The 13,452-nt window shown below is 36.3% G+C and overlaps 1 protein-coding gene across 2 annotated transcripts in view; it reads right to left on the bottom strand.

Annotated features, from left to right (window-relative positions):
- Positions 1-13,452, bottom strand: part of LOC149792503 (calcineurin-binding protein cabin-1-like) — a 197,794-nt gene that overhangs the window by 86,843 nt on the left and 97,499 nt on the right. For both annotated transcript variants that reach the window (XM_089971114.1, XM_089971115.1), the window contains exons 24-26: positions 12,014-12,187; positions 8,650-8,766; positions 913-1,204 (exon numbers count right to left, since the gene is read on the bottom strand). In XM_089971114.1, coding sequence (XP_089827240.1) covers positions 913-1,204; positions 8,650-8,766; positions 12,014-12,187 — 583 coding nt within the window. The remainder of the gene's footprint in view (positions 1-912; positions 1,205-8,649; positions 8,767-12,013; positions 12,188-13,452) is intronic.

The raw sequence follows: 13,452 nt of genomic DNA, 5'->3' as shown, positions 1-13,452 counted from the left end.
ACAGCTATACCTTATGTCCTACAAGCACCATTTTTATTTAGAATTGATGAAACCATGGGATTTTTTAAACAAAAAAGTGTGCAAAAAATAAAGTGTGAAATAAATATCATGGATCTAAGTTTAATAGTTTATGTGCTGTCATGTTTAAATGGATGTGCTGTCATGCTTAAATGCAAGTGCTGTCATGCTCAAATGCATGTGCTGTCATGTTTAAATGCATGTTCTGTCATGTTTAAATGCAAGTGCTGTCATGTTTAAATGCATGTTCAATCAAGTTTAAATGCATGTGCTGTCATGCTTAAATGGATGTGCTGTCATGCTTAAATGCAAGTGCTGTCATGCTTAAATGCATGTTCTGTCATGTTTAAATGCATGTGCTGTCATGTTTAAATGCATGTTCAATCATGTTTAAATGCATGTGCTGTCATGCTTAAATGCATGTGCTATCATGTTTAAATGGACATGCTATCATGCATCAATTGATGTGCTTATTTTGATTAAAGTGTGGAAAACATGTCATGGCTTGAAGTTTAATAGTTTATGTGCTGTCAAGCTTAAATGGATGTGATATCATGCTTAAATGGATTTGCTATCATGCTTATATTGATTTACAACATGTTTAAATGGATGTGCTATCATGCTAAAATGGATGTGCTGTCATGCTTAAATGGATTTCCAATGATCTACAACCATACATATATATGATCAGTCAGTAGTGAAACAATATTCCTTTTTAAGTATCACAGTGGGTCATAATAAATTATCATTTTAAAAATCTTATAATTTAATATTTAAGCATACTTTCATAAATGCTACTTGTCTACAAAGTATATGGTATCCTTTAGCACTTTAAGACTGATTTACCATCCCTGCTTGTAATTCTAAAGTCTGCTGTAATGTGCCAAGTCTTACCTCTCCTGATATAGTATCAGACTTGAAGCTGTCAAATTCTGGCAGTGTCTTCGGTTTGAAGTATTCAAACAAGTCAACAGCCCTGTCCCATGTGAGATGAATCTGTGGTACCATGTGATCAGTCAGCTGCCGCACACGACCCCGTTTGTTTGGATGTCCATACAAGCAATATACACACTGCTCAAAAGCCTGGTTGATTTCCTTGTCGTACTGGTTGGAGGCCATCTTTTCCTTCAAGACATCCATGAAACAGAGGAGGAATGCTCCATCTGACTTTGTGCACCAGGATCGACTGCAACAAGAAGATACACTTGTTTTAAATCCCATCAGCAAACCACTGCCCCTCTCACGCTGACATCCAATATGGACACCATGGAGAACATTTTTATATCTGTCACTGCTATTTAATTTATTTCAATAAAGTCCTTGAGTGATGATGGGCAATTACAAAATGATTTTACATCATTAAATACACTTTTATGTGGGGGTTTTTAAGTCACTATTATGACACAGACCTGCAGGAAAATTGCTTATTACATTGGGATTGAACACAAACTGCCAAGATTAGCTCCAGTGATCTTGATGATCTCCTGGCCCAAGAATCAATACGGAGGTGCATGTCTCTAAATGCAGACAACATATGAAGTTTCATAAAAACTGATTTAGGAAAGTTGACACAAGGTTCATACAGGTATATCATCAGGTAATTCAACACTTTCAAGGACAAAAAGTTATTTTTTCAATCACTATAATTAACAGTGTATAAACTTGGGAAGAATGTTGATTATGGGATGTAGTGTTCACAAATTATCAGAATTAGGTATTTAATTTTTAAACAAGCACTAAACAATATTTTTTGTTAAACTAGGTCATTTTTGCTGCTTGGGGATGGCATCTCTTCCTCGAAAGCTGAATTCAGTCTGCTCCATAGTTGGATCTGAATAAGATGGGTTTGCCAATGTGTCATCACAATCACTGTCTGCTGGGTCATCATCTGGGATGGTTTGTAGCGCTGCAATAGTCATACCAGGTGGCATTGATGACTCCAGCTGGCTGTATTAGGCAATGTCACTAGCTCTCCCTTAAGGCTAGGCATTGAGCAATTGCAAGTCCAACATAGACGGCACTGCTGGCTGGTGGGAAGAGTGTGCGGTTGGCCCTGCTGTTGGTGGTATATAAGATGTTCTGACAATCACTGTTACCGATCCCTGAAAACCACCACTTTTCGCATAAGCCATTAAAGTGGAAGGCGTTCATGTTTGTGATATTCGCCCATAGTAGTGATTAAAGACAAACATGAAGGAGAAACCTGTCTGGGCATGGATGCAACACCTGTGATCAAGACTGTCATGGTTGGGCATCACAGGGATTGTTCTGGGGATGTCTATCTTTAGATTAAGCCGATTGTAATCCCACTTTGCATTTCTGACCTCTTATTTTTTACTCTATTATCCTCAATACCAGATGAGTGGGTTTGGTTTATTTTAGTGGGTTTAACACCCTTTTTTAACACATGATACATGGCAGTCAGTATATTTTTTGGAGGAAGAAACCAGGAAGAACTTCAGATCGATGCAAAGCTACAGGCATCCTTTCTCAAATACTAACGATGCCCAAGCCATGACTGACCCCAAGCAGATAGAACTGAGATGTGAGTGTACTGTAAATATGAGTTCCTAAGACCACTCAGCCACCCAGGGCCCTCAGACAAGTGAGAAGGTTTGTGAAGCTCCTGAACTCCTCCCCCAACTGACTGAAAGCACATCCATGGACCTGGCTTCTGGATCCAAGAATGGCCAGACAAACAAGGGCAGTTTTGTAATTCCACCTCATTGCAAAAAAGGTCTATCACTTGATGTGCCCAGAGTTCACAAATCCTATTAAGATGGACAACTCAGTGTGAAGAGTCTGGCCCTTGTCAACAGTGAGTCCAAGACAATGAACCTGTCTTGGATATGTCTGATTTGGACCTCTATAAAGTCCAAAACACATAGGTTGGGTGATTTGGTCACCACCTGTTTGAATAGGTGGGCCACCAACATTGAGTTGTCCAACATAATGAAAACTGTCTTCCTGTAAAGTTCATCCTTCCCAAAAATGAAAAGCATTTAGCATGACCTTCATATCCAGAAGTTGAAGAGGTAGCTCCTCTGTTCCCACACTTGCCACTAACCATGATCAAGATGGTCAACAAATGGGCTCTCCCACTGTATGAACTGGCATTATTGCAGATCATGATTTCTGGTTGTAATTTTTCCAGTGGTATTCCTGTCATGATTCACTGTATTGTTTGCACCAATGACACTAATTTGGTCTAGCTGAAAAGGGGTGCCACTGGTCTTGCAGAGCCATCTGCAATGGGCACATGAAAGATGGCAGAGAAGGATCAAGTCCACTACCACACTGAGCAGACCAAGAAGTCGTAGAAATTTACTGAAATCCACTCTCTTGTGGAAACTGACTCTGCAACTTGATAATCTGCTTGAGTATGCGAGGGTGGCACACAAGGTTGAAATTTGTCAAAATGCCCATGCCATGGTATGTCATATGACATTAGGAACCCTAAATGACACAAGACAGAAAGAAAATTTATTTATTCCCTTCACCAAGGATGAATGTGCCAAGTTTTTGGAGGATATTGTCAAGACAAGGTAGTTTCTGTCGATGTTGAGCAGAAGAAAATGATAATATAGGTGATAACTGCCAAGTATGTCCATCAACTGATGTTCAGACCAAATGGGAATACACGAAATAGGTATGTTGCTCCTTCGAATCCAGAATCAAAGGAAACTGGGTTGTGCATAAGGACCTGATAATAATTGCTGATTAAACTGATTGCAAATTCATCCCCCTTTAAGCCTGACTGACAGTGCCTTTTCCATTGTCAACCTCAGTGCAGTTATGTACCTGTTGAGCCAGTTGAGGTCTATAACTGGCCTGAGTTTCCCATTGGTTTTGGGCACTAGAAAAAGCCTGGAGTAAAACCAAAGACAGTAGTCTGGCTTGTGGACTTTCTCCACTGCCCACTTGTCGTGTAATGACCAGATCTCCTGGTGTGTTTGACACTGGCTTGGATGTAGTCTGGACAGCATTACTATCCACCTTGTAAAATAGTGGTGCTGTCATATTGACCCCAATGATGTCCAAGGTAGGAAGCACAGTTGACGAATACATCTGAGATCAGATGGATGATGGGATTGCTTGGATTCCAGATCTTGCCTTGTTCCCAAATGTCATCAAACAGATGGTCCCTAATCTCTTTTATTTTCACCAACTGCAGCAACAAATGGAAGGAGAAGTGATCGTCTTCTTCATCATTCAAGTAAACTGAAGCTTTCAATTCATGGGCTTACAGATGTTGGTCATGGGAACCTGGAAATGTACAAAACACAATAATTTCCTTCATGGCTGATTTGAAACTAAATTACATCTGCTCCAGTGCAGAGTCTGAGTATGTTGAGGTTATCCCCACACTAACTGTGGGGGTTGTCCACTTCAGGCATTGCATTCATTTGAATGGCACAGCACCTCTCCAATGGATACATCACTAAATACTGCTCCACATGCTGGACTGGCAGTCAGGCAAGTTCTACAGCTTTTCTTGCTGCATGGATGGTCAGGGAGTCAGCCAGATTGTGGTCTCATGGTTTCTTGCTGCATGGATGGTCAGGGAGTCAGCCAGATTGTGGTCTCATGGTTTCTTGCTGCATGGATGGTCAGGGAGTCAGCCAGATTGTGGTCTCCTAGTTTCTTGCTGCATGGATGGTCAGGGAGTCAGCCAGATTGTGGTCTCATGGTTTCTTGCTGCATGGATGGTCAGGGAGTCAGCCAGATTGTGGTCTCATGGTTTCTTGCTGCATGGATGGTCAGGGAGTCAGCCAGATTGTGGTCGCATGGTTCATTACATTGACAGTGAAATTAAAATATTCTGTACCATTTATCTCAAGACCATCAGACTCGGAATCATCCTAAATTCAGCAGCTTAAGTGAAAAAGGTCTTAAAATCTGCTTTTTGAACATCCATTATCTTTTACTAGATGAAATCAAATTACTTCAATTCATTAATCAATATTTTTAAATTATGTGAATCCTTCCAACATAAACTTTTTCATGATAATGAATTTAAAGATCCTATCGACAGTTTTCAAAGAGAGAATTTAAAAAATATGGGCTTATGGTTTACAATGGAGACTGAATTCTTATCAAACAGTGATATGATCTGAATTATAATGGAATGGAATTGATTTGGTTCCAAAAAAAAAAACATTATGTCCAAAAACCATTTGTTGTGTGTATAGATCCCTACATCTCAACATCAGCTTAAAACTTTTTTTTTTTTTTTACAAAACAAGGAAATCTGTTAAGTAGGTGACTCTACAATTTGCTGTATGACAACAATCAAAGCTGGTTTAAAACTACAAATTCCCTGAAATATAAACAGCTCATGCATGTAATGTACCACAAGAGTAACAGATATTGTACTGTACCAACTAGGGTAAGAGGTTGTACTGTACAAACTAGGTTAACAGAAGTTGTACTGTACCCACCAGAGTAAGAGGTTGTACTGTACCCACTAAATTAACAGAGGTTGTACTGTATCCACTTGAGTAAGAGGCTGTAATGTACCCACTAGAGTAAAAGGCTGTACTGTACCCACTAGAGCAAGAGGTTGTACTGTACCTACTTGAGTAAGAGGCTGTACTGTACCTACTTGAGTTAGAGGTTGTACTGTACCCACTAGAGTAAGAGGCTGTACTGTACCCACTAGAGTAAGAGGTTGTACTGTACTTACTATATTAACAGAGGCTGTACTGTACCCACTAGAGTAAGAGGCTGTACTGTACCCACTAGATTAACAGATTGTACTGTCCCAACTAGAGTAAGATGTTGTACTGTACCCACTAGAGTAAGAGGCTGTACTGTACCCACTAGAGTAAAAGCTGTACTGTACCCACTAGAGTAAAAGCTGTACTGTACTCACTAGAGTAAGAGGATGTACTGTACCCACTAGAGTAAGAGGCTGTACTGTACCCACTAGAGTAAGAGCTGTACTGTACCCACTAAAGAGAGCTGTACTGTACCCACTAGATTAAGAGGTTGTACTGTGCCCACTAGAATAAAAGAGGTTGTACTGTACCCACTAGAGTAAGAGGCTGTACTGTACCAACTAGATTAACAGAGGTTGTACTGTAACAAGTTGAGAATGAGGTTGTACTGTAACAAGTTGAGAATGAGGTTGTACTGTACCCACACGAGTAAGAGGTTGTACTGCATGAACTAGAATAACAGAGGTATCTAAAACACTAACATATCTATACTAACAACACTGACAAGATTATGGAAGTTGTGGCACCCCAATCATCTGTACAAGCAAATTAAGTTAAAAAAGTAAACCTTATCATAATAAAAATATCAATGTATCAATAGTCAAAAAATTCAATTCAAACCTATTCCTAAAAGAAATGAAAGATATCCATTGGTAAATGAATCTCTTTAGATGACCCATCTGATTATCTTGACATTTGTTTAATGACACCCTGAACAGTCATGCTCAAATTAGAGTGAACAAATCAACCCATCTCAGTCATTTTATGAATGCTATTAAGACGTGGGACAGATTTCATAAATGAAATGATACCAACCACTACAGGTTATAAAGAATCAAAGCCATATCAATGATTCAAAAAGCAACATACTACAGAAATACCAAACAGTATTACAAAAAAGAACCTTAATAACTTGGGACAACCTTCAATGACTTCAGAGGCAAATCTATAAATAAAACCTGCCACTGAGATATATCAGCGATGAAATGGTGTCATTCATCAAGAACCTAATGAAATTGCTATTGCCCTAAGTGATTACACGAAAAACTTGCGGGTTTCACAGCTCGTAAAAAGATTCTCAAGTGATGAATTGAAAGAGCATATGTTTCCTAAAATTTAAGTAAGTTAAAACAGCTACAGGTCAGAATAAGAGCAGAGCTAAATTCCAAAATCTTTCATCTCATGTGAGTGCACCTTCGCCTAGATATATTTACGTTCTAAATATTTATAAAAGTATTTATCCAAATTATGTAAAACTGTCAAAAATACATAGCAGAGGTATAATGAAGTATCACAAAATTTCCTGACATACTAAAGTTTGTGGACTCCATTGCTGCCCTAAGACCCAATGAAACATTATTCCCATATGATAAAGAAGCACCCCCCATTTCTTTTACTGTGTTTGATACCTGGAGATCAACAAAGCTATTTGATAAATCAATGCAATTTCTGTAATCTGGTTAAAAAGATCAGCTTTCAGATGTATGTTTTATTTTCATCCTTTTGGAAAAAGAATCATAAAGCAATTGATATTTTTCTAATGTACACAGATCTATATGGTATCAGGTAGCAAGCTAACTAATGAGAGAGAGAAATGAGAATAAAGCAGAAGGTATTCATACACTTTTATTCCCAAAAATGAAGAAAGAATAAGAAATGATACTATAAATGAAACTTTGATCAAATACTTATTCAAATCTCTTCCTCATTCAAGTGAAACTTGTTGATAAATTTGAATCCTCAAGAAAGCATGTCTCATTTTATCAATGCATGCTGAATCCCAATAAACAGCATGATTCTAAAATACGAGAACTATTGCCTGAGGCAAAATTACTAATGCAACATTATCTATGTATACTAATTGCTAATAAAGCACTGCGTATGTACACTAATTACTAATAAACACCATGTATATTCACCAATTACTAATAAAACTGTATTAAATATACACAATTATTAATGAATCAGTGTAGATACACTAATTACCACAGAACACTAAACTCACACTTAACTGAGTTTTGGATAAACTAATGAATGAATATCACATAATAAGGACAAGATCATACACATATACTTTAAGAACCAGTTAGTAGTGTTGTGTTGTTGGCTGCATTGCCTCCCTTTGATGCTGAGTGCAAGTGATTTATCTTGATACGTGTTATATTTGCGATCGAATTGAGCATTTAAGCAATCATTATTTAGCTTCAGTATTTTAAAATCATGCTGTGTATTGTTGTGTTCTTTTGCATTCTTTATTTGGGGTATTCTGCTGTGTTCTTTTGTATTCTTTATTTGGGGTATTCATTGTAACATTTCTTTATTTGGGGTATTCTGCTGTGTTCTTTTGTATTCTTTATTTGGGGTATTCTGCTATGTTCTTTTGTATTCTTTATCTGGGGTATTCATTGTAACATTTGTTCATTTGGGGTATTCTGCTGTATTCTTTTGTATTCTTTATTTGGGGTATTCATTCACTGTACTGTAGGTAAATCTATTCCCTTCAGCTGACGCATCTAATGGTTTTAAAAAGCATACTAATCAACATCAACAGAAACAATCATTTGCATGATTGTAATTCATTACTACTCTTCTTTATAACAATGTACTTTGATGTACTCATTTGTAACGCCTTTAACAAAATCACTAATATTTGCATTATTGGTACCGTATTATACACAAATTTGTGAAGTCTTGTTCATCTTTGATAGTAGCAGTTGATCCACTATCAAGTTTAACAGCACGGTTCTATAAATACACCCTAAACTTAAAAACATTTACATCAAGTACACGTAACCATAGAAGGCGTTATGAACCAAATGAGCCTGATCTTTTAAATTATAAATCATTATTAATAATAACAATATTATTATGATTATTATTATTCCATTAATAACTGTTAAAAAGTGTTTACCTTCCCAAATATTCATGAGCAATATTCAACAACATCAAAGACGATGGAATTCCTTCATCAAAGGCATGTTCACTGGCAGATTCTTTTATCTGCATTGCCTTAAGTTTATCTTCCTCACTGAAATAAAGATCTGTATGTAAGAAGCTGTCATTTGTACATGTGCACTTAAATAACCTTACAGAATTTACCTAAATGTAGGTTTATTTACAGTACAGAGCATATATGTTGAATATGATATCTTTCTTCAGGACAATAGAATGGTTCCCTGATCAACAACTACATATGTTGAATATGATGTCTTTCTTCAGGACAATATAATGGTTCCCTGTTCAACAACTACATATGTTGAATATGACGTCTTTCTTCAGGACAATAGAATGGTTCCCTGATCAACAACTACATATGTTGAATATGATGTCTTTCTTCAGGACAATAGAATGGTTCGATGATCAACAACTACATATGCTGAATATGATATATTTCTACAGGACAATAGAATGGTTCCCTGATCAACAACTACATATGTTGAATATGATGTCTTTCGTCAGGACAATAGAATGGTTCCCTGATCAACAACTACATATGTTGAATATGATATCTTTCTTCAGGACAATAGAATGGTTCCCTGATCAACAACTACATATGTTGAATATGATATATTTCTTCAGGACAATAGAATGGTTCCCTGATCAACAACTACATATTCATAAATCTTAAAAAAAATAATCTCAAAAAAATATGTTCAGGATACAGTCTAAATAAAGAATACCTAGACACATTTATTCTGCATAAAATTATTACATAAGGGATGTTAACAGAATCATAGTTCTAGTTTTCATTTTAACATTAAAGGACAAGTTCAATTTTTTAATGCTCGAACACATAACTAGGAAACATCACCTTTTAAGATAAAAATAAATGGCAATTACAGAGTTCAGGTTCTTCCTTAACATGTGATGAAATTTTTAAAAAAGTAAGACTTTCAAAACTTGGAATCTGGTGAGCAATTTGGAAAAGTAAATATAGCCCCACCACTCCAGCAGATGAATATAGTCAAAAAGTGCTTAACTCTTCAAAAAATAGTTTCAGTGTACAATGACTGGTCAATTTTTCTGAGGATGACTATATAAGTTTGATAACAATCCAATGAAAACTGCAAGAGTAGATTCATATAATTCTGTCATATATTGTGTCCAGCCATCAGTAAAAAAAGAACTAGCTTGTATGAAAAATCACACTGCAGAAACATTTGTAAACGTGCACATCTTTGACTATGATATACAGAAGATTCACAATGAACACAAAAATTACAAAACAAGATTCTGTCCAAAATACTTTCAGCTGCAAAACAAAGGACAATAACTCTAAAGAAAATGGCAAAAGCATAATGATTAGTCAAACCTATCCAAAGTTTAATGTCAATTCATTAAAAACTAGTTGCATTCACAATATTCATTCATAAGCTACATCAATCTCGAAGTAAAAACGGGTAATAGCTCTGAAGAAAAAAACAACAGTGCACTGCGATTTGTCGACAAGCACATCATCAGCTGATGACCATAATCTGTACCAAATTTCAAAGCAAAAACTGTAAAGCTAGCTCCATTTGCAAGATTTTGTCATGCACTGCATTCAGCAGCAGCATATAAAAAGGGCAATAACTCTAACAAATACTGCCAGGGGGTAGTAATTTGTTATGATGTACATCTTCAAATAATGTCAGTAGGATGTACAAAGTTTCATGATGGTCCACAAGATTCTATCCTATACTACAACAGGCTCCTAGTCAAAAACAATATTATTCAAATAACAAACAAACATGCACATCTTCAGATGATGGCTGTAACATGTACCAACAGTGATTCATTGAAAGCTGGGACTATTTAGTGTTCACAAGATTGACCATTTGACTCAAAGACAAAAATGACTACCACTCAAATAAAAATTGCCAGAGCAAAGCGATTTGTCAGTATGCATATTTTCAGATGATGGGCATAACATTTTTCACCAAGTTTTGTAGAAATCTGTTGAATTTTTAAAAAAGGGCATGAAAGGCACATTATTCACCTGGCCAATGGTTATGTTGATCATCAACTTCTGCACTTAAATCAGTTTTATTCTTTCTAATGAGCGACCTTGAACATTTATCTTTTCACCCCTAAGTCAGTAGACTTCTTCCTTACCAAAAATGCAAGTCATCCAAGAAGCCAAAACCATTTGTCTTCTTTCAGTCAGTAACCATGGCCTTCGATTTTCAGATCCCAAAATCAACTGCCTTCTTCCTTATACCAAGTGCAAACAATATATAAAGCTTGGTTGAGGTATGTCACGTAGAACTAATACTGCGCAGAAACATTTTTCTTCCTTCATTCATGGTAGTTTTTACCTTCGATTTTCTGACTCAAAAATCAAATGTGTTCTTTTTACATCAAGGGCAACCTATCTACAAGTTTGGCAACTGTAGATAATGGAAAACTCAAAGTACTGTGTAGAAACCATAATTCTTTTTTCAGTCACTGTAATGTTGACCTTGGACGTATTGACCCTGACATTGGTAAGGTTTGTCTCGACTTTAGGTGCAAACTATCCAAAATGTTTTGCGACTGTAGATGGTCAAGAACTCCAAGCTACTGTGCTGAAACCAATTTTTGCTTTTTCAATCACAGAAATCTTCAGCTCTAAGTTTGTAAATCTGAAAATTATAAGGTTCCTCCTTTACCCTATCCCCACATGTAAACCATCCACAAAATTTAGATCAAGAGACAAAAGAATTCATAATACAATCCACGTTATGAAAGACATACAAAAACTTGGGGAGCAAAGAGTTTTGATTACATGCAGATCTTCATGTGATGACAACTAATATTTACCAAGTTTCATGGCAATATATCATACACTGTAGAACCATTTATCCTGACAAGATTGTGTACCAGCTGACTAGACACAAGAATTCCTATTTAAAAATGTAAAACTTTCTGTTTTTAAGAAAAATATTAATGATTTCATTAAAATAAGACCACAACTTATTTATAATGCACTCAAGAAAAGGTACAGAGACAAATTTTCTTTGAGAATACTATGATTATTTTGGGAGAAAATGAAATAATCTTTACAAATTATTAAAATGTGAAGGTAGTGTAAAGAAGAACATCCTTGTCTATACCAGATAAGTGACATTTGTCCATACCAGACAAGTGACATTTAGAAAGGATACAAATCATAGCTATTCTCATGGTGGGTTCTTGTAAGAATGATCCACGATCAGTTGTCTTTTGCATAAAAGTGTTCTTTGTAAAGACATTTCATATAAAATGCAGGTTTATTGTAAGCAACAATTCAAGTTGTTCTAAAATCAATACTTTACTGTTTGATAAGCTTGTACAACAGTATCCATGGCACCACAGTTCCAAGTGGCATTTCTGTCACTGACTCTGGCACAGACATCGTTATTTCCACCACTTTCACCAGATTTTGAGCAAAACGGACCAGCTTGGCTGATGGCAAGGATCTTATGCAGGACACATTTTTGTCAAACAATCTGAAATACATTTACATTGAAAAGTTATAATTTGTACTTGCAAATCTACTATACCAGCATTTAAAACAGGAGTCATTAGAAGGGACTGATCCGAATTCTCTGAAAAGAATTTCCAGGAATTTCAAGATAGGACCATTGTTCATCTTTTAATCCGTTGAGTGCTGGTATCGCTTCTGATCTTCTCGAGTAGTAAAATTTTCAAATCAGTCCCTGTGGCAGTGATATTTGATGTGTGACCAGCACCATTTTCATTTAGGTCGGACTAAACATCTTTCGAAGACTTGGTGAAAACCATGTTAATATGAACATTAATTCAGATGTAAGATTTTCAATATTTCAATGTGGCAACCATAACTGTGGTCAGATCTGCATGATTTTTATTCAATACCAACTAGATATCAGCATTAGTCTTCTGGCGAAAATCCCATCTAAAAGCGACTTTCCATCTTATGACATATCAATAAGGTTTTCAAGATAGCTGCCAATGATGATCACACCCAATTCTGATAAGCACTATTTTCGTTCAGTATATCATAAGAAGCCTTCCGGTCAAAAATCAATGTTGATATGACCTTTCATCTAAAAGTAGTGTGGTGGTAATACTGGATGTCAGATTTACAGTTTTATTTGAGACCAGCTAGAGACCACAAAACATTTTCCATGACTGCTTTAGTGACCATATTGGGCATCCGATTTCATTTAGGACCAAACACACATCATTATAAGTCTTTTAGTGAAAACCCCATTTTGAAATGACATTCCATTCAGGTAGAGTAGCAATAACAAGATTTTCAGGATAACCTGTGTACTAGCCATACTGGATGTATGGACAGCATCATTTTCAGGAAAGACTAACTTGATCTCATAAGTCTTCTGGTGAAAACCCCATGTCAATATGACCATCAATTCATGAGGAGTGAAACTAACAAAGATATTCAGGAAGTCAAATAAACACCATTTTCATTTAGGACCAACAAGACTTCATAAAAAGTAATTTAGTGAAAACCCAATATCGATATGACCATCCAATCATGAAAAGCAATAACAAGATTTTCATGAGGGTCACTGTGGTGGCCAAAATAAATATCTGAACCGAACCAAAAGCCTTCTGGTGAAAACCCATTGCTGATGTAATGTTTCATAGAGGAGGTGATAACAAGATTTTCAAGGGGGAAACTATGGTCATCATACTAGATGTCTGAGCAGCACCCATTTTATTTTGGATCAGCATGGCTTTTGAAATAATATGTGAAAAGTTTCATGGC

Source organism: Sinohyriopsis cumingii, chromosome 9 (genome assembly GCF_028554795.1).
Source record: "Sinohyriopsis cumingii isolate HCF-2022 chromosome 9, ASM2855479v2, whole genome shotgun sequence".
Lineage (NCBI taxonomy): Eukaryota > Metazoa > Mollusca > Bivalvia > Unionida > Unionidae > Sinohyriopsis > Sinohyriopsis cumingii.
The sequence above is the reverse complement of the archived record's forward strand: the minus strand, read 5'-3'. Positions and strand labels throughout refer to the sequence as shown.